The sequence below is a fragment of the Trachurus trachurus genome (genome assembly GCF_905171665.1).
Source record: "Trachurus trachurus genome assembly, chromosome: 11".
Taxonomy (NCBI): Eukaryota; Metazoa; Chordata; class Actinopteri; order Carangiformes; family Carangidae; genus Trachurus; species Trachurus trachurus.
In genome coordinates, this window is record NC_139904.1 from 8,944,043 (window position 1) to 8,965,671 (window position 21,629).

A 21,629-nucleotide genomic window follows, 5' to 3' on the forward strand; every position below is an offset into this window, starting at 1 on the left:
CTAATCAGATACACAATCCAACAACTCCAAAACGCTCTGGTGGACAAGTTGTGACCTGCACATTCACCACGCTATGAGATAATAACAGAGCGTTACGAGACAGAGTTGTTTTAGAGGTAAATTCATGCAAAAGTGCTGATGCGTGTTCCCGTCGAGGACAGTTTTTCGGCAAGAAGTCTCTGCATTTACCTCGAAAACAACTCTGTCTTGTAACGTTTCGTTATTTTGTGATATATATGATCACTGTTTGATCAGGTGATTAAAAACCAGTCATCGTTTGATCAGGGTCTGGGTCAGGGTCTGGCTTCTCCATTCTGGCTCCAGTAAACACAGCAGGAGCTGTGTATAACATATACTCTTAATGTGTGTGTGTGTGTGTGCATGTGTATGTGTACGTCTGTGTGTGTGTGTGTGTGGGGGGGGGGGGGGGGGTGGACTTTGTGTTGCATTTTTATATGTATGAAAGGTGCTATACAAATAAATAAAGTTTGAAGTTTGAAGTTTGAGCCGGGTCAGACTGACCTGGGGTCAGTGGGTCCAGATCAGTGAAAATGTTACTGTGACTGACGACGGCTGAACCAAAACGAGACGGTCGGGCCTACAAAGGACCTTTGCTCTTGCGTCACCGGCCCCTTACCATTGTGTCACAAAGCCACAGCTCCTGTCGCCTAGCAACCTTGACAACATGTCACTTTTTTTTTTTTTAAGGGCCTCGGTTTTTACAGTTGTCCCAGCAGCGGTTGAACTGAGCTGAAACCTGGTTCTTACATTTATGTGTGCAATCCTGCAGCTCCTCTGTCAAAGAGTTTTTGCTTTTATTACCAGGCACGACGCTAGGAATCTTGGGATAGCTCGGGGTATGAAGGCGGCTCCACCTGCTGGAACCTTTGATGTCCAAGAAAAGAAAAGACGTATTTTTTTCTGGGCTGCATTTGAAGGGGACCATCAAAACGGGACAGCCTGTCGCGCCCGTGTGACGCAATCGGCCGTCAGACGCTATGCAGCCTCTGAAGGATGATGCTGCTGCTGAACTGGGACACGGCTTGTATCTACACGAGAGGCGTTCAGGTACACTATTAAATGTAGGTTACCTGCGTGTTGGAATCTGTCAGCATCCATAATCACCATGTAATCAGACTATTATTAACCACACTTGAGGTTGCACGAATGTGTGTTTGAGTGTAGAGTCTAGACTGAAGTAAAGTCTGGCGGTTTGAAGACAGATGCTGTTGTTTCCCCTCAGGTCACAGCTCTGTCATCACTGACTCTGTGTTACTGCTCAGCACCTCAGACCCTGCAGGTGTTACTTCCTGTTTCAGCAAAGAGGAAGTAGTAGAATTACTAAACCGATGGAAAAATCACACATAGTCAAATCCCGACACCGTGTGTGTGTGTGTGTGTGTGTCACAGCTTGTTCAGAGTGAACTGTGGCTTTAAGGCCGAGGCAGATGCTCCCAACACTGAAGTCAAGCTCCAGAAACTTCGACCCTATTAGCATGCCCCCTCTCTCTCTCTCTCTCTCACTTGTTCTTCACTGGATCCATTGGTATTCACATGAAACCAGACACTAGTGACAGACTCTGTGAGCAGAGGGAGAGTGGGGGGGGGGGGGGGGTGAGAGAAAGAGAGAAATGATGGACTACAACAGAGGGAGAAAGAGAGGCAATGGAGAATAAGGAGACACCTTGTCAAGTTTGACTTTTTCACTCTGCCACCAAAAATGCTGGTAACACACACTATCCCCGTCACTTTAAAGGTCAGACGCGCACACAGGTATGTGTGTGTGTATATGTATGTGCTTTTTTCCCTGTGTGTCAGGTGTGTGTTGAATGAGAATGAAGTGGTTTCTCTGCAGCAGGTGCTGCTCTTCACCTCCTCACTTCACTGCTGCTTTTATATTTGTCCTCTCCAGCCTGCAGGTGCTCCTCACCTGTCTGTTCCTTTATTGTTGTATTTCATTGAATTTCATCTCTTCTTTTATAACTTATTTTTGTTACAAATGACCAATACTGTCCTTTTCTTTTTAGCTCATCGGCTCTTTGAACTGCACTGGCCTGTATGCAAAATGAATACAACCAAATATACAAAATACATTTTGGTTGATAAACTGAGCTGACTGTATATAATCTGCAGTCTGGGTGAAGCGAATGCATCACAGAAATAAAACTTTTCATTTCTCCAAGGATGGTTACCAACATGATTCGGTCCCAGAGATGATCTCCCGACGGCCGCTATAGGCTCCAACAACTGACAAGTGTCTCCCACTGCTCCAGTGCTCGGCCACATTTACATTTTGCAGCAGCTGAAGCCCCGAGGGACGGTGGGAAGAGGCAAATCCTCCTTGCAGAAGCCTGTTAGTGTCACTGCATTCACATATAGCCTACTGTATGTCAAGTAAGTCAGACAGTGAATGTCAGCTGAAACTGTAAATACTTTAAGGCACAAAACATCAACACGTGACGCCTTTTTCCTGACTTTGACTCGGGGAAATAAGAGATACAGAAAAATAATGAAGCTGTGTTTGTATTTGGTGTTTGTTTTAGCTCGATACACTGACAGCAACAAACCTACCGAGACAGAGATGCATCCACCACAGGCCGAGCTGTGGATGATGAAGATTTATAAACGCCCTGAAGGCGTCTTACGAAGGACGTGATTAACGAAGGCGTGGCAGCCGCCGCAGACACCAACGAAGGACAAACTTAAATGAGGCGTCTGGTCCACGGAGGATTTCCTATTTGTCCTCGGCCCCTGTTTTATTTGCCCGGTCTGTCATGTTCTGTGTGTAATGGACCTCAGGATAGTTCGGGCTGTGACGGATCCACCTGTTGCCTTGGAAACCGAGGAGCCTTCGAAGTGGGACAGCTGCGTTGCGTTGAGTCGCTGTGATGCAATCAGTCTTTGAAAGCAGCCTCCGAGGGACTTAGCCTCTAAATTAAAACATAGCTACGGTGTGTTCAAATGCAGTTGGAGAGTAGATGATTCTGCATTATATAAAATATGTATTTTTATAGTGTTTTATAACAAGACGTAACGAGACGTGTGCTCTTGAATGTCACAGCCAACGCCAATTAAACTGCACAGCCTCTATTCCTTTTGTGCAATGCATCTTGGGACAAGTACAACACGAAACAAGTGTTTCGACCCCTCGAATACGGAGCGAACAAACTATTGATATTAAGTGTGGATGTGTGCTTTATAGAGGTTGGGACACGGCTCCAGTCTCAGGCCCAAGGACACTTCAGCACCGCAGATGCTGCCAGTCAGGTTTATTAATCTCACAGCGCTCACATTACGCAGACAATTCAATGAAACATGTCCGCGGATCAAGGAAACGTCTCCCTGCGTCCTCATTAGGAAGGGAAGGAAGAGGAGGAAAACCTTGAGAAGGACGTCTGATCTCCGACGGAGCTCCTCCTACAGGTGACGATCATGGTGGGGTAATAATTACTGCAGCGAGCAGATGCCCTCACGCTGAAGGACGGAGACAGAAAAACCTCCAGAAACAGGATTTTCTCCGCCGCTCGGAGACCGTGTGGATGTTAGAGCTGACCTCTCTGCTCCCAGTCGGCTCTGGTGGGAACTCGTCCATGTTCCCACTGGAGGACGGTTCATGTGTCTCTCCGGTTAGTGCGATTAAGCAGCACATTAAGCCCTGATGTGGTAGTAATGATGATGATGATGATGATGGTGGTGATGATAATGGTGATGGGGAGGGAGGCGCCGCTAACGCTCCCCTCAGTGGCGTTAATGGACTGTTCACGCCACCTTTTAATGGTCGTTTCCTTGGCGTTGTTGTCGATGTGTTTGTTCTGTGGTTGCTGCCTCCGGGCCACATGTTCGCTCGCTTACTTTCTATCATTTTAAGAGTGGCAGACATTTTTTTTTTAAAGTACGCCTTGAGCCCCTAAATCGAAATTCGAAGAGTGAGAGACAAAGGGAAGCAACACAACGTCCACGGCTCCCTGTAGCAGGCTGCGTTACCCATCAGTCAAGAGTCCAACCCCTCAAAACATAACAGAGCCTCGGTTTCCATCTGGTTTAAAGTATGTCCAGAAGTCTCCCTCTCCTTTAACCAGCAAAAGAAGACAATTAAAGTTTATCACCAGCAGATTTCAGCCTTACGGTGCTGGTTTTATTGATCTGTGTCAGAGTCGTGCAGTTTCCTGAATAGGATGCAGTCCTGCAGCAGAGGGAGGAGGTTGAAAAGCAACTTTTTTTAATAAGAATCTGTATCCTGTTCTAAATCCATGTATCAACTCCTTTTTAAGAGTTAAGCAGCAGTAGGGCTCTGCTGCAGTAAAAACAACTCAGTGAAAATAACATTAAAGGTCCATTATTTTTACACTTTTGGCAGTTTGGTGCATCGGCAAGCTTCACAGTTATTATTATTATACCGTCCGATAAACTATTTCCTCTTTACAAGCTTGTGTTGTTTGTTCTTTATTATTATTTTAAAGGTCACATATTTTACACTCCTCCTGCGTTTTATTTGAAGTATTGATCCATAAAACGATGTTGTGTTTGTAAAGGCTAAAAACCTCCCCAGTGTGGTTCCTCAGGCTTCTATATGGAGCTCTAGTTGTGAGAGTTTTTCAACCAATCAGAAGACAGAGGGTCAAATCCTGCACAGGCTGGGCGGGGCATGGTGACTTCTTTTTTTTATGACATCACAAAGTTGCATGTGTGCAAATGGCTTGTTTAAAGGCTCATTTCTAAAATACAGACTGTGTGCTTTTATCTGTGGACTGAGGCTTTGATGCTTTCATAGTATTCATATAAAAATCTAGACCTGATTTATAATCAAACCGCACATGCCTTTATACAACATGGGACCTTTAATATTCCTTTATCCTCCAGTAGACTTGTAGTCAACCGGTCTGAAGCGAGACCAAGACACTACCAAGACCAGAGAGTATCAAGACCAAGACCAAGACAGACCAAGTCAAGACTAAGAGCTCAAGACCGAGACCGAGAACAAGACCAAAAAAAAACAAGTATTTAAACCATATTTTGCATATATTCCGCATGAGTTGTAGAACACGAGCACATGTCTGTGTCACAAAATACATTTTTGGTACCACTTGAAGGGGGCGCATAAATAATGATATCCCATTGCCAGCCTGGATATTGTAGGCTACAAATCCCTTCGAGACCGTTCTGCCAGTCCGAGACATTGCGCGACCGAGAGACACAAGACCGAGACAAGACCGAGACCAAACACTGTCGAGACCGAGACGAGACCAAGACCACAAAAAAGAACTACAAGTCTATCCTCCAGTGACACTCAATCACATTTTGGCTCCCTGAGGTTATCAACAATAAGCTCTTGTTTGTTTTTGTTGTTTTTTTTTTACATGTGAGACAGTTGATAAAGCATCCTCTCACAAATATCATAATTCACAGTTACTGCAATAACTTGGTGGTCCATCATGTTTGTTTGCACCATCAGTGTTTGTTGATTTGCTGATGGTGTCACTGAGGCGACAGACACTGAACCAAAAGTGATTTTGATTTGGACCCAGAATGGAGCCGGCCCCACATCCAGCAGCTCAGAGAGAGCCAACTACTCCCACCACTTTATAAAGCAGTCTTTTTGCAGCTGCGCTCCTGATGTAAATACATTATGATGATAAAAATAAATATGACTGAGGTCATGGTGGCGTGAGGCTCCCACAGCGAAGATTACAAGTCATTTAATACCATTACGGCCATTATCACACTGTGTTAACAGCTCAAAAACATTTTACACACATGGCAGCTTGTGCGTGTATGTGTGTGTGTCTCTGTCTGTGTGTATAATCCTTTATATGCCTGTAGCAGACTTTTACTTTAGGTTTAACAGCTTCCATTTAGTCTCTATATTATCCAGATGCAGATAATGGGAGCGCAGGGAAAAAGCATTTAACACACTCAGAGCTGGAAATTCACTTAACTCCATAATGGTTTTGTTCTTTGTGCGAAATCCTCCCTTTCAGCTTGATGTGCAAAAACGCAACGGTCGTTGAGAATTAAGTAGAGTTTCAATGGGATGGCTGATTGGTGTTCAGTCATCGCTCATTGTTAGATTGTGTCTTTCATTGTCTCAGTAAGACAGGGAGAGGACTGATGTTATTACTGTTAGTTGACACGTGGACAGATGAGTGACATCAGAGGCCTCTGATTGGCTCTGATAGAGTTTGATTATTTTTGTATCTTAGTGTGAGAAAGACACAGAAAAAACTTGAGTTGTTTAATTCTGCATCTGCTTCCTTTTCCTGCTTTAATTTTCTGATCTGATCTCTGTTGTTGAATGTTTCCTCCTCCAAATGTCTTGATTGTGTGTGTAAATGTGTGTGTGTGCGACCTACTATAGTAGAGCTATTGCTGACAGTGCAGACAGCATCACACTCCTTTATTCATACATATATGTAGAGGCAAAACTGTCTAAAGTCTCTTTCTTTGCACGCACGCACGCACGCACACATGCACACGCACACAGGGGTAACTGATAGGGTGAAACACCTCCGACTGTGTACCTTCTTGTTGTTGATTGATTCCCACTGAGCTCCATATTGTGTTTTCATCGACCGGGTCAATCAATGTGGGCGTCTCGCTGTGTGTGTGTCCGGGTTTGTGTGTGTGTGTGGGTGTGCAAGTGCATACGTGTGTGTGTGTGAGCCAGGGGCGATGCAGAGTCTTGATTGGGTGGGTCAATCATGACTGATGAGAGAAGGTCAGCGAAGAGACAGCAGAGAAAATGTTCTTGTGCGCACACACAGACACACACAGGTGCCCAATCGTCTAAATACAAGCTCACAAACAACACAAAAAAAGCAATCAAGCAGGTCACATAAAAAACATCTGTAAGTGTTTGTGTGTCTGTGTGTGTAGGTTACATGTCACCTCAGTTGCATCAGTTGTAGTATTGATTTTAGTATTGATATGAACATATGAGCAGTCAGTATGATCAACACCACCATTAGAGCACCAGTATCCCCAGTGGACCGGTCAGTAGTGACCAGACACTGGCAGCTCATTGTACGATCTGTAATGTACGAGTACTAGATACTGGTGGAGCCACACAGTGAATAAAAATGATGTCACCCACAGGTTTCACATATGAATGTGCCTGACTTAAGATGACTAATTTCGCTGTTTTCCCTTACTGGAAATCAGATGTAAACTATTTATTCTACCAGGCTTTATACATGTTTATTTCAGCTGTAAATTGCTTGTTTTAAAGGTTATAGCTACAACATTTTCATCAAAATGATTAATTTTTCAAAAATAATACATCCACAGAATATCTAGAGGGGTGCAGAATATTAATTTTACTGACATTTTTTTTATAGTATAGAAATAATTGTTTTATTAAATTCTGACGGGTCCAAAATATATAAATATTTAGTACATCTGGTTACGTTGGCAATGTCGACATGAAATGATCTCTGCGCCAACAGCATTAGCGCGTTGATGTCACGTGTGGCGGAGTTCAGCGGGAGCCAGATCATGATAGCTCTGTGGAGAAATGGCATTGTGCTAATGCTAATGCTAACTAACGGTCAGCCGGTACTGTAACGTTTCTGGTGCAGGCGTGATGCTGCGGGTTTGTCGGGGTTCGTCTGCAGGTGAGTTTGAGTGTGAAATGATGCAGATGTGTTTCCAGTCCGCTGTCAACACCGGAGCTGTTAGCGTTGGCTTAGCTTTAGCTACTAGCCGCTACCTGGCAACCAGTACAATTGAAGGTTGGAACGAGAGTGGGCGAGTGTGAGTGCGACACTTAACTGGCCAGGAGGAATTAAACTTGTAGCTGAAAGTCTATGGAGACTGACTCGCTGTTGGAACCAGCCTCTAGGGGTCATTGGGGGAACTGCCTTTTTTTTGGTGTTAGCTCCATTTATCAAAACAGGAGATTTAAAACTTGTACAAACTCCTGATAAAACCAAATAAACTATGGTCTGAACCAACTGGTACCACTGGTGAGCTACTACTGGGACTTGGCAACTCCCGTATCAACTCGACACCATCCAGATGCTGCTGAGCGACAAACGTCTGCCTGCTGAGCTGCTTTTCTTCTTCGCCTCATTCTTCAGCACGTGCGGTGGAGAAGATGAAGGTAATTAGCATCGATACAACTGCTTTTGGCTGCTTTTTAATACACTCCTCCTCCTCCTCCTCCTCCTCCTCCTCTTCCTCCACCACCACTACTATCCCTCATGCACACCCAAACCACCACCACCACCCTCCCCGCCTGCTCAGCATGAGCTGCACCACACACTCAGTCCATTTGTAAGAGTTCCAGCTCATTAAAAAACACTTTAACACGCTATGATGGCTCTTTTGCCTGCTCATACACACACACACACGACACACTGGGACGCAAAATCTCTTGCCAAGCAATTGGTGCACACGTGATCACAGACACTTAACAGCGTTTTTTTCCTCAACACACTCTTGTTTTTGTTCTTGTGCGCAGAAGCACATCAGAGACACTCGTTAGGCATAATCACACTCTTTGTCTCTCTGTTATACACACACTGTAATTAGGATATCGTCTCTTATGGAGAGTGGAGCTCAAAGTTGTTGATTTCTACAACGGAGATAAAGAGTGCGTGTTCGCTCACTTCCTGTGCTGCAGTTAACACAGCGACAATCCCTCTGGTCTGAGCCCACAACCTGCTGCTACTGTAGCTTTTATCAGCACACACACACAAAAATCTCAGGTGACCCCATGACCTTCTGAAAACAGCCTCATGAAAACTGCTGTCAACAGATTGTCCTAAACTGTAGACTACACTTCCTATCAACTTGCTCCCATGTGATCTGTTTAAAGGACCCATTCAACACTTCCCCTGTGCTTAAATTGAAATGTTGTTCCATATGAGGATATATTTGCAGTTTGAAGAACCAAAAACCATCTCAGTGTAGTTTTACAACTCCTCTGTCAGGCTTCCCTTGAGCTCTTTAGTAACAACAGGTCAGGTCAGCCAATCAGAAGAGAGGCAGTTCTGAGTCTCTATTCTTATTGATTGTTGACTTCTGAATGATCTAGTAAATATGCAGCAGATTTCAGGTAAAACACTCAGAGAAACCAAATCCTGCAGGTTTTGGATGGTAGGTCCAAGTGATTGGTTGCTCATGATATTCATAAAAGTAATTTTTTTCTCTTAGAATTTTGAATTTTAATTACATCTAATGATAACAATATCATGAATTCTTCTTGAAATATTATGATGCAATTCTCAAAATTAGCAATTTCAGATGTATTTTTCCCCTAAATGTGACCCTAATACTCCATTGTAATCACTCGGTTTGATTATTATACACATGATTTTGGATACACAGACTCTTAAAGGCATTACATGTTTTTGTCTCAGTTATTTATCCCCTTAGCCATCAAGCTGCGGGCAGTGACTGCTCTCTTGTGATGTCATAAAGTTACAGTGGTTTTCTGATTGGCTGCCTGTTTTCTGGATGATACAATATAAATATAGTAGATTTCATGTAAACATATACATAAACCACTGCTTTTTGTTCTGAAACAAGCTGGTTAGCAGGTGTTTGTCTTCACACAGAAGTCAACGTTCACACTGAGCTGATAGCTGGAGAAGAAGCAGCTCTCTCCTTCAGATTACAGTACCAGGTTCAGACGGGATTTAATTGAGGTGCAGCAGCCAATTCACACGAGAACAGGAGATCACCGTGGCTGTAATTATTACCGGGGTCGGGGTGAAGAAACACCCACATACCCCCAGGACAGGATTAAAATCAGCGGTCAGAGCAGGTCCCATTAAAACCCACCTGTCCTCCATAAATCCGGTCGGAGCAGAGCTTCAGTCTGTTTTTAATGCTTCAACGATAACACCTTTCTCTACATATACAGAGCGCCAGTAAAAAGGAACTAGTTCAAAGTTCAGCTTATGCAGATGATAATGAACTAGCCGAAGTTCATAGTTCATTTTTTTAGAATAAATAGGCTGCTAATCTATTTCCATATAACGTCCTTCAACCTCCATTACCAGACTCATATCACTGCTGTTCCCAGACTAAATGCATTTTTGTACCACTAGAGAACCACAGTTACATTTAACACTCAATAAAAAAGAATAGATTTTACCACATCCTGCTGACAGTGAACAGAAGTATGTGTAGTTAAGGTGTACCGTATGTGGAAAAACACAATTTGCATAAAAATGTGTCTTTTTTTTTATGTCTGTCTTCGCTTGTTTGTTTATAAAACGGCTTAAAATATTCAAACTAACTGTCCTCTGCAGTGGTAGATGTGTCTGTACTGCAGATACACACTATTGATGCCGGGCCGTGTCTATGGAGACGTTAACGCGGCGTGCCATAAAGCTGTCTGACACTCTGAGGAGTTAACGCTGCGTTCACAAAAAAATATGAACCTACTCAATGAACGCATTCATGCACAACACTGAGTTCATGTATAAGTGGAGATTTATGGCACTTCTTGAAACGCTGTGCAACATCCACCTCCACCCGACAGGTAGAGAGGGTTGATACGCAGCCTGCAGCACGGTCTGGAGTTTAAAGAAGCGGATATGTGGCGTTTTGGAGAAGCGGCTCTTCAGGACTGAGTGAGGTCAGAGACACATTCACTCCTCCAACAGGGAACAGGATCTAATGGAGACGCCTTGACCTCCTTTACTGACCCGCTGTGTTTTGTTATTGATAGATACACACTTGTTAATGCAGCTCATGCTTTTACCTCAACATACGAACACACACACACACACACACACATGTGGTGCCTGGCCGCTGACATTTCTGCTCGGTCATCAATCTCAAGGTCTAATACACGCAGGGAGGAAATGCAGCTTCCGTGTGTGTGTGTGTGTGTGTGAATGTGTGTGTCCTGAGCCCTGAGCACAGGATGCAGGGGGAACAATTGCTGCGAGTGTTGCTATGGCGATGAGAATGTGACCTCCGAGCAGATGGCGCACTGCAGGGTTGATGGTTTGACACCTGCAGCGACCGGAGCTCTGCACGGTCTGATGTGCCCCTGAGCAAGGCAGAGATCGCCTGCTGAAACCACCACCACCAACGACGGTGCAACATAAAACAGGAAACACTCGGGGAAAGTTTCCCTCGGATGACATTAAAGGAGAATTCCGGTTATTTTTGACCCCTAAATCGTTGTCCTGATGGTCACCCAGTGTTGGGGGGGGAGCAAAAAACGCGACTAAAATTGATGCAGGCAAACCAGAGTTACACCATGGCTGGACGGCGCTATAGGGATAGCGATAACGCTAAAGTATGGGGGCAATTTTTTCAACCACAACAAACACTCAAAAAACAATCAAATATCTATGGTACATGACTCGAACCCTTATGACAAACCACTGAACTCATAAACTGTACAGTATAAACCGGTATAAACAGTATAAACTTTGTGTTTTTGCATGTAGCCACTCACCTCAGTAGCCGAACTCTGACACATCCTGGAAAGACATTACTAACCAATCACAGAGCGCCTGCTCTCCCCGCCACAGAAACAAACACTTTTTCCTTGTTGTGATGATTTTTTTACAAAAATAAACGGTCGAGCAGTGCAGTGGTAATGTCCAAAATATCTCCGCACAAAACATACCGCATAACACAAAGTTTATACTGTTTATACCAGTTTATACTGTACAGTTTATGAGTTCAGTGGTGTGTCATAAGGATTTGAGTCATGTACCATAGATATTTGATTGTTTTTTGAGTGTTTGTTGTGGTTGAAAACATTTAGCCATGGTGTAACTCCTGGGTGACCATCAGGACAACGATTTAGGGGTCAAAAATGACCGGAATTCTCCTTTAAGACTCACTTTTCATATCCAGACAAATACAGCTGCTGATCTCACGATATTAATAAAGATATTTTTTTGATATCAGTCCAGTGGAGATGAGGCTTTGAGATCTGGAGCAGCTTTAATTATCGGCTTCATTAAAACATGAAGGGCGTTAACGATGAGCTTATGCGTGTTCGCAGAGGGCAGTGGCTAATTCCTGGACCGCTGCAGCTCGTGTTTCATCATCATGACAGAGATCTGATCAGGATGTTTAATGTTTGACTGCCTCTGTGCCTCAGGTTTTTGTCTGATCCACCTTCTCTTTGTCCGAACGCGTCGGCCTCAATGACATCTGAGGCTCCTCCAGCTGTTCCCGGATCAAACCATCCAGATGTATTGTGATGTAGATGTTGTCAGACTGTGATAGGATGATGAGGTCTATTTGATTATCAGAGGACAAACTGGGCATCAGTATACAAACAGCCAGATGCCAACACCCCCCTCCCCCCCCCCCCCGGTTTATATAAGAGGATAAATGACTACGGTAGGTCAAGTCAATATTTTAATGTCTTTAACGGTCTGTGTGCAAAATTATATGTAAAAAATAATTACACTGGAGCATTGGTGCTAAAAATTATAATACAATTATAAGATTTCAAGAAAAAGTCTTAATATTAAGAGAGTCAGGCTGTCATTAACGGAAAAAATGTCATATTTCAAGAAAAAGGTTGTAGCTAATATAAGAATAATTTAATATGCAAAATTGCAGTACAGTCTGAGCTGTTTTTATGTCTGATAAATGAACAGACTCTGCTCCTTGCACAGTGTTTTCAATGTCCTGGTGATGATGGTGATGCTGATGTGGCAAAAGATAAAGGACATCTTGATTTGTGAGAACTGTGCTAAAGTAGAACTTCACAGGAAGCTGCATATTTCTCATTTTAAAGCAGGTTGACGGCGCTGTTGCTCTTCTGATATTAGCCTGAAATGACAACTTCATGTATCCATATTGTATATATTATATATAATATATTATTTTGTGGCTGCTATTTTCACTTTTTTCTTGAAATGTTATGATTTTATGCTTAAAAATACAATTTTGCTCTCCCGTTGCTATGACTTCATTCTGCAAATATCCAATTTCTCCTTAAATGTGGCACGGAAGAATAAAAGCTCAAGCCCACGCTGATGTTGACGACTTTGCAGAGTTTTACTAAGACACTACATTTCTCATTAAAGCCTATGAATTATTACTTACGTTTTAGTTACAGAATCACGTTCAAATGCACCTAGAACTTTAATTTTGTTTTGTTTGACATATGAGTGAAATCATGACAGGACTTAGCTGAAGATTGAATACGTCGTCTCTGTGTCATGGTTAAAGGCGAACACGTGAGATGTGAATAAAGTAAAGTAAAGTAATAAAGGAACAGTTTGACATTTTGGGGAATCCTCTGGAGAACATGCAATGGATCAATTTCATCTGTCTATGAATCAATTATGACTTTTGGAGGACGACGTGTCTGATTTGAAATGGAGACCTCGTTCTAATTTTAAATGTCATGTCAGCGGTTGCCGTCGTGCGATAAGACGCTTAACTCTTCAATTACACAGCGTTTGAGCTCTTAAGTATCCTTTAAATGTCAAAGTCTCACATTTGTGTCATTAATAACAGAGGAGGCTGTTGTGTTGAACGTGACGTGAGTCACACCATCGTCTCCCTCCAGGCCACAGAAATCCCCCCGCAGCGCCGCGGAGGAGCAGCTGGGTGTCGGAGGCCTGACGCTGACTAACACAGCCAGACGCCGGCTTCAACCTTCATGCACAACAAAAAGTTTCTGCAAAGTTAAACTCATGCTCATGTCTATTAATGTCTTTGAAGAAGTTCACAGTTTCAACAGCCTGGTGTCTGGTGTCACATTTCAGCTTCTTCCTTCATAGAACAAAACAACAAGCTCTTTGTTCCAGCACTAATACCACTGCCTAAGAGCCATCTTTTAAATTCACCTTACACATGTAGCGTTATCTGTGTTGAATGTAGCTATACTGTATGTAAGACTCATGAGTCTTTTTTTATTATTCCAAATCTATCATTTTTTATCAATGAATCTGGTGCAAATAAAGTAACCAGAGGCCAAATCCACTGCTGTGACCTGCACTGTGAACATTGATGTATTTACACGTTCACTAATATCGCACCAGATGGCTTTTTCAACTTTATTCTGACATCTTCTCTGACAGAAGCTGCCAGGTGACACGGAGGTGAAAATAAATATATAAAGAATTCAATAAATGAATAATTTCCCTTTCAAGCTATTTCAGCTCTTGAAGCAACAATTTGCCAGAGAATTACTGGAGCTTTTTATCGAGGTGAAAACGGCATCATCATCCACACTAAAATGTCTCTGTCCATTGTCACCGCCACTCAGTGTCAAGTCGCTGCAGCGGCACGAACTGAGGTCAGGTGTCGAGGTTGTTTGTTAAATGATAAAAGCTATAGCTCTTTTCCAGTCTTATCGACCACTCAGAGCTTTTTACACTTCATCCAGACGCACAGCACGTTCCTCCACAACACACACACACACACACACACACACAGATGATGTATTGGAGGCAACTGGAAGATGAAAACACGCACACTGAAGAGAAGCAGTAAACCCCTGACCATCTGATTAGCAGACGACCAGTTTTAACTTCATATCGAGACGCAAGCAGCAGCTGTTATTAATTATTAAGGCACTTATAAATAATTTGATAATTACATGTAGCAATACCACTCCTTCCTTCTACACTCTCATGTGGTCATTCCAAGGCTGTGATTAAAATATATAACCATGATTAAGTGTCAAAGGTTAATTGTTATTAATTGCAAATTCATTCATTTTATTTGTTACCATAAAGGGATATTTTTACTTGAGAACCCAGATAATGGAAAAATATGCACATTTTTATGCAAATGTGACCTCATTATACATAAACCAAAAACTAAGATAAATATTGTCCAGAAACCCTCGAAGGCCTCACTAGATTTGGTATAAAAAATACATATGCTCAAATATTAATCAGAGGGATAACAGTCAACAGAGACGGTCCAGTCAAGTCAAGTCAAGGAGAGACCCATGAACCTCATCGTCCACAGAGCAGAGAGACTGAACACCAACAACAGACGGTATAGAAGAACTTGACTGATCTGCACAGAGCTGACCCTGAACATCAAGTGGAGGTTGTCTTAAAGCCGGTCGGCTGAGTCCACATGTAGCATCATCATAAAATGTTATGAGGCTTCTGTAGAGAAAACAACAACAAAGAAAATCCATCCTGTGGCTCTCAACTTCTCGAGAAGTCAACAATAAGGACAAGAAGGCCGTTTTTAATTGTTCACTCTTCAGCCCGACAGCAGAGTAAACTTCATTTCCTGGATGGCCAACATTACAATGAGTAATGTAAAGGTCAGAGACAGACAGCGCTCATGTCAGCCATGCACCCTCGTAATTTGCATTTGCAGAACTCATTCTGCACAATGTCAACTCTCATCTAATAGAAAACTACCCTGTAATAGCACACTGCAGCATAATGGCCAATTTATGTCCATTCAGAGCCAAAACTAAACCCAGGGGGACCTCCCTCGCAGTACATTAAATAACCAATTTGCAGCGAAAACGTCATTACGGGAATAGTTCCCTGCCAAACGATGTCATTACTGTAACGACAGGCACTCTTGCATGGCGCGGCGGATAGATACGGGGCGCGCCGAGGCTCAAACATCAGTCAGTCATTGTGTTCGGAGTCCTTCATGCCTGGCTGCCTGACACCATGAAGTTAATGCCTCCGACGCCATTATGGAGGAAGTGCCTGCTGTCAGTCCTACTGCATAATGGCAGCGCCAGCGCTCACTCCCCGGCTTAATCGCTGCATATTTAAACTAAAGTTTCACAATGGAAGTGTGAAGAATGTGGCTGATGTTTGCCGGAGTGTGCCGCCACCGCTTTTTCTTTTTTTTTCTTTTTTTTATTGTGTTATGGTGCCATTAACTCCCTGGGTGATCGCTGCAGGCGTCAATAAAATCTAAAACTTAAATGACACGGTTAATCACGACACAATTAGTGCGAGTCAAAGAGATGAATCTCAGGAAGTATGAAAATTAATCCGCCAGGCGTCGTCGGAGCCTCCCGCTGCTTTACATCTGCTGCGCTGTAATCACGTCAGTCAGTCGGGGCTAATCACCGCACAGCGAGGTGTAGCTCTGTCTGCAAAGTCATACTTAACGGAGGGAGGAAACTCGAGCAGGAAGTCATTGTTTGATAACCTGCTATGTAAGTGACTGCAGGCTTCACTCCCACACTCGCATCCCGCTGCTGTTTCAGTGATTAAAGAGGGAAATTAGAGGCTGAGGTGAAGCTGCACGGAAACACACCTGAGCTCAGTGTGTGTGGAAACATGGCTAACGGTGAGATTCCTCCTGCTCCAGCTGCGGTGCCGGCGCTCCACCGTGCATGGGGTGAATGTTCCTGCAGGTGAGAGCTCCTTCATCCGCTCCGGTGTTCATGTAAAAATATCAACTGGTGCAGCTTTAAGTCGCAACCTACATGTTTTACTTATTACAGTTGCAGCTTCCTACAGTGGCCTCGTGTTTTCCGCACAGCAGCTCTCCGGCTGCCTTTTCTTTTCTTTTTTTTTTAAACAGGTACTTTTCATTCCAGCCGACTAACAGCGCCTCATTTAGATGCCAGGTGAATGCAATTAACTGAGGAGGCAGAATACAAAACCAGCCGCTCTCTAAGCTCGGAGGACTCTTCGAACGAGGTCTGATGCTCTTTCTTTTTTTCTTTACTTTAAAAAAAAAATAAAAAAGCTCCAGAGAGCTGATAGCATCAGAGCTGCTCTGCAGAAATAAACTGCAACAAGTTCCCTGTAGGAAGGATGCAAAAGGAAAGAAAAAAAAAAAAGAGAAGCATGACAATGTCAAACAGAGCCGATGATTGAGTCTAAAGAGGCTGAGAGATAATAGACGTCATTCAGACCAGGACCAGGCAGATAATTTCAGATACGTTTTAGTGGTGAAAAAGAACAACTAATCATTTATCTTCTTCATTTTCTCTTAATCCTCTTCCCTCGTTGTGTTCTTCCTCACCTTGTCCTTCACCGCTGCCGACGTGACGCAGCCACTCGAGTTCGCTTCAAGCGCCCCTGAAAGACCAACTCAGCTCGTGTCAAGTAGAGCTTGCATCAGAAATCTCAGAGTGCGCTCGGCCCTGCTGTCCCCCCCCGTCCCCCCTCTGCCCCCCCCGTCTCTGGCTGTAATCACAGTAATGCAGCTTATGGAGACTTAATGGGATTCACTGCGTGGGTCTGCTGTCGCTCTGTGAATGACAAACCCCGAGCTGGTTTACAGGCAGGAGTCCTGACAGGCAGGTATAGAGGCCGGGCGGCAGCCGTGAATACAGAGCAGGCGTCCCGGCTGTGAGGAGCTTTGATCTGCTGGTCGGTGAAGAGGTGGAGAGTAATGATGTCACAGTGACAGAGGCGTTACACTGTATCAGCACGAGTCCGACCGGATGCAAGGATTGAACGTCTCCTGGTGGAGATGGAGCAGGGAGGAGGCTCCTCGGCCTCCATCAGCCTCCTCCAGCCTCCATCAGCCTCCATCGGCCTCCTCTAGCCTCCTGCTGCTTTGCTCAGATCCACTGTTACTACAGCAAGAGGTCTGCACTGTCAGTGATGCTGATTGGAGGGTTATTGATACTGTATTGATCATTTTCTACATCATTTTTTAGGTCATTGTTGTTTTCATTATTCATATCTAGGGGTTGGTGCATGAATATCCAGGTTATTGATACTTTATTAATGTTAAAGGTATAAATACGTGGCTACATTAATACCCAAGTTATTGATATTTGGGTGTTTATTATTAAGAGTATTGATTATTTATATGTCAAGTCTCAGGTTGTTGATACTTTACTGAATTAATATCAAGTGTATTGTTCATTTTCTACATACATTTTCAGGGTATTGGTACTTTGGTACGTTAATATCCTGGCAGTGGTTTTTGATGCGCAGGTGCATTAATATCTAAGGCACTGATAGGTATGCTACCTTCATATCCAGTATATTGATACTGTAATGAACTGATATTAAGTGTATTGATTATTTTCAGGTTATTGACACTTGGCTATGACATATTGATACTTTGTTGAGTTATTAGTGGTCATTTTTAACATTTATTTTAATCAATACAGGTTGTTGGTACTACTTGAAAATAAAAGCCTCTGTTTATTTGACCTGTTCTGTCGATTATATTTGTAGTACCTCACCCGTCCACAGGTGGAGCTGCAGAGTCACCTTCACCATGAGAAGTTTCCTCTCTATGTCTTTTTCCCATGATTCTTTGCTGCTAAGTCTGCATAGAACCAGATTTTAGAAGAAGAAGAGTTTCTTACCGTAGGCGGAGTCGGCTCCAGACTCTTGGTTCCTTGTTGTTGCCAAGACATCGGCTGCACAAACACAACACAACACAACACAACACAACAAAACAAAACAAAACACAGTCAGTTTGTGTCACACAAAATCCATCCATGTCCTTAAAATCCTGCACATTTATATGTTTTACTGTCCAATTTACTGCCTGTATCACTGCTGTAGTTTTACACTCCACTGATTTTGACACTGTTTACACCTCAAATCGGAGCTGTTATCATCATTATGGCGGCTGTAAAATGCCAGGTTTATCTTACCATGGCAGCTGTCTGGGTGAAACGAGTGGTCGCCCTCGATATCCTGCTCAAACCCCGCCCTGTGCACACACAGACACACACACAGACACACACAGACACACACAGGAGAAAGAGGGGCAGACAAGAATTTAAACAAAAGAATAAAACACTGACTGAAGAACAAAAACCAGACGCAGAGCCTCCCTCTCATGGTGGTTGCCGTGGGTTACCACTGGCTGGGAATTTAATCGATGATGTGTATCCACAGTGACCAGAGTCAGGACGGCGTTAATTACACCGTGTCACACAGACCGTCTCCAGCTCATCATTTAGTTTTGGACTCTCTGAGGTCGACCGAGGAGAAAGAGACAATGAGTTCGCCTCCTCTGGTCGTCCAATTAGGGGAAAGAAAGGTGAGACGCGTCCAATCGGAAGACAGATAGCAACAAGAAGCGACTGTGAGACACACGCTCGCACACACTGGGTTTCAAGCAGCAGTAAAGTGAAGTGGTGTGTTTCTCTGCAAATGAAGCCATTTACTTTCCTCTCAGTGTCTCCGGCTCTCGGTCTGTGTCCCCGCTGTTTACCGTCTCTGCCTCTGTCGCCACCGACGCTTCCACCTGACCTTCAAATCAATTTTTAAAGGGCCAACAAATCAGGTTTTTTACCGCCCCGTGCTGCAAATCGACTGCAGCGTGAGAAGCGAGGAGATGGGAGACGGGTTGTTTTACTCACACAGGTCAGACATGAAGTCTCACCTGACACCTCCTCTCACCAAACGCATGCAGCACTTCCTCCATGTTTACCTGTCGCCCACCATTTTCCTTCTTTCAGTTCCTATTACAGTAACTTCCTGCAGATGTTTCACATTAAAAGTTTACCCGTGTGAGTCCCTCCTTGTCCTGATAGCCTCACTCCTAATGTGAAGGGAGTGTGCTTCATTGATGATATCTCAATTCATTTAGAGGTGACATGAATGGTAGGCTGCTTAAAGTGGACGTTATTGCTCTGATATTATTGATATAATATTAGAGAATTTACACTAAACCAGAATAGACATTACTCTGGTGGACATGAATCAATTTTGCAAACACAGATATAAGGAAAGTCAGACATTTTCAAATTATTTCTAAAAGACAGATTCCTAAAATTACTTTATATTATATATTTTCCACACAACTGTTGTCCTCACAGGTGAAAATTAAACCAATCTCTTTGACTGCTTATACAACCTAAAAGTAAAAAATGATTACCCAGTATTTGCAATGGACAATTTCAGTCCACTTTTACACTTAGTTTTGGAAAATAGGAAGGCCTAATAGGCCTCATTTTTTAAATTGAAAAATTGGTCAGGTAACTGTTTTGAAGCCGTTTCTGTTGTATGACCCTTTGAATCTTTGTCATTACCAGGTCTAATTTCAACATGGAAGACAACAGATAGGCTACTGTAAAGTAAGTGATCAGTGTAGTAAGGAGCCATTATATTTTGAGGGCTGCTCTTTACAGCATGTCATTCCCCCTCTCTCTGCCTCCCCATTTCCTGTCTCTCTCAACTGTACTATCCATTACAGGTTATAGCTACAACTTTTTCATTAAAACGATTAATTTAATACATCCACAAAATGTCTAGAGGGGTGCAGATTAAAAGTATTAATTTTACAGAAAAAAATGTTTAGCTATAGAATGGAAATAATTGTTTTATAAATTTTGACCGGTCCAAAAGAATATTTACATCTGGTTACGTTGGCAACATTGACATGAAATTATTTCTGCGCCAACAGCATTAGTAGGTTGAGGCGGAGCTCAGGGGCCATAGCTCTGTGGAGAAATGGCATTGTGCTAATGCTAATGCTAACTAACGGTCAGCCAGTACTACTGTAATGTTTCCGGTGCAGGTGTGATGCTGCGGGTTTAATTTCGGGTTCGTCTGCAGGTGAGTTAGTGTGAAATGATGCAGATGTGTTTCCAGTCCGATGTCAACTCCGCAGCTGCTGCTCATTAAATACGGTTAGCATTAGCTTAGCTTTAGCTACTAGCCGCTCCCGACATACTTAGCAACCAACAATTGAAGGTTGGAGTGAGAGCGGGCGAGTGCGACACCTACTGGCCGAGAGGAATTGAACACCCTTATAGGCATAAAAAGCCCCAAAAATATACTTAAAAAAATAAAAATAAAACTATATTTCTGACGGGTCAAGTCGGACACAAGGACAGAGGGAGGATTATAATTATGAGGTGTCTAAAGTCAAAATTAATTTTTTAAACATAGGTTTTGGGCAACATCGAGGCTGTGATCGTTGAGAGATGACAGGGAGAGGAGGGGAGGTGATGAGAGTGATGCATCAAAGGGCTGTTGTGTGTGAATTAGTTGATTAGAGATGATGAAATTTGACCACGTCAGCTCCTGTAGGTCCCTGGATAAAGGAGCCAGGACAAGAACCAGTGCAGAATATGTGGTGAATTTCTTGGCTTTAAAAAAGAGAGTGAAACTCACACCATGACTGGGAACAGGAAACAAGAACAGACAAGAAAGCAGACTGAGAGAAACCGGACAAGTGTCTGACTTTGACACTTGGGACCTGCTGCTGGCATCCTGTCAGATTTTTTTTTCTTTTTTTTTTTTACCATGTCCATGCTGCAGTCAAGTTTTAGTGCCTGAACCAACCCTTAAATATAAAACATGAATATATAGGAAGGGACTGACAGACATAAGGGACCACAAAGGTATTATCCTGTCAATTTCATGTAAGTCTCACCAGTAGTTTTGCTAAGAAAACTCAGTGTTGGACAGACAGACGGACGAACATCTCCATCCACCCACGGGCAAAATTAAAAATCTATTAATATAATTATATTAAACTGTTCAGGGACGGTTCTTATTATTTCCTCCTGCTACAAAAACAAAAGGGGGAACATTTGGCAATGCTTCAATAAACCAAATTATAGTCATAAACCATCAACAGGGAGCCGGCGTGGGAGGAGGCGAGATGTTTTGTGGAGGTGAGTGGATATTTTCCCAGAAACATTTCAGAGGCAGAAAAGGTACTTTGTTTTCAAACTGCTGTGCTCGGAGACAGAGCCATTCATCAGTCTGATCACGCTGAGCCCACGTCCTTATTTATTTGGCACGACGTGTTTCCAG

At 43.2% G+C, this 21,629-nt stretch overlaps 1 protein-coding gene across 1 annotated transcript in view; it reads right to left on the reverse strand.

The window, feature by feature from the left end:
- The window catches only part of LOC310993422 (semaphorin-6D-like), a 91,320-nt gene that overhangs the window by 8,930 nt on the left and 60,761 nt on the right, over positions 1-21,629 (reverse strand). Inside the window, exons 17-18 of the mRNA XM_083981770.1 lie at positions 18,509-18,567; positions 18,215-18,268 (exon numbers count right to left, since the gene is read on the reverse strand). Coding sequence (XP_083837896.1) covers positions 18,215-18,268; positions 18,509-18,567 — 113 coding nt within the window. The remainder of the gene's footprint in view (positions 1-18,214; positions 18,269-18,508; positions 18,568-21,629) is intronic.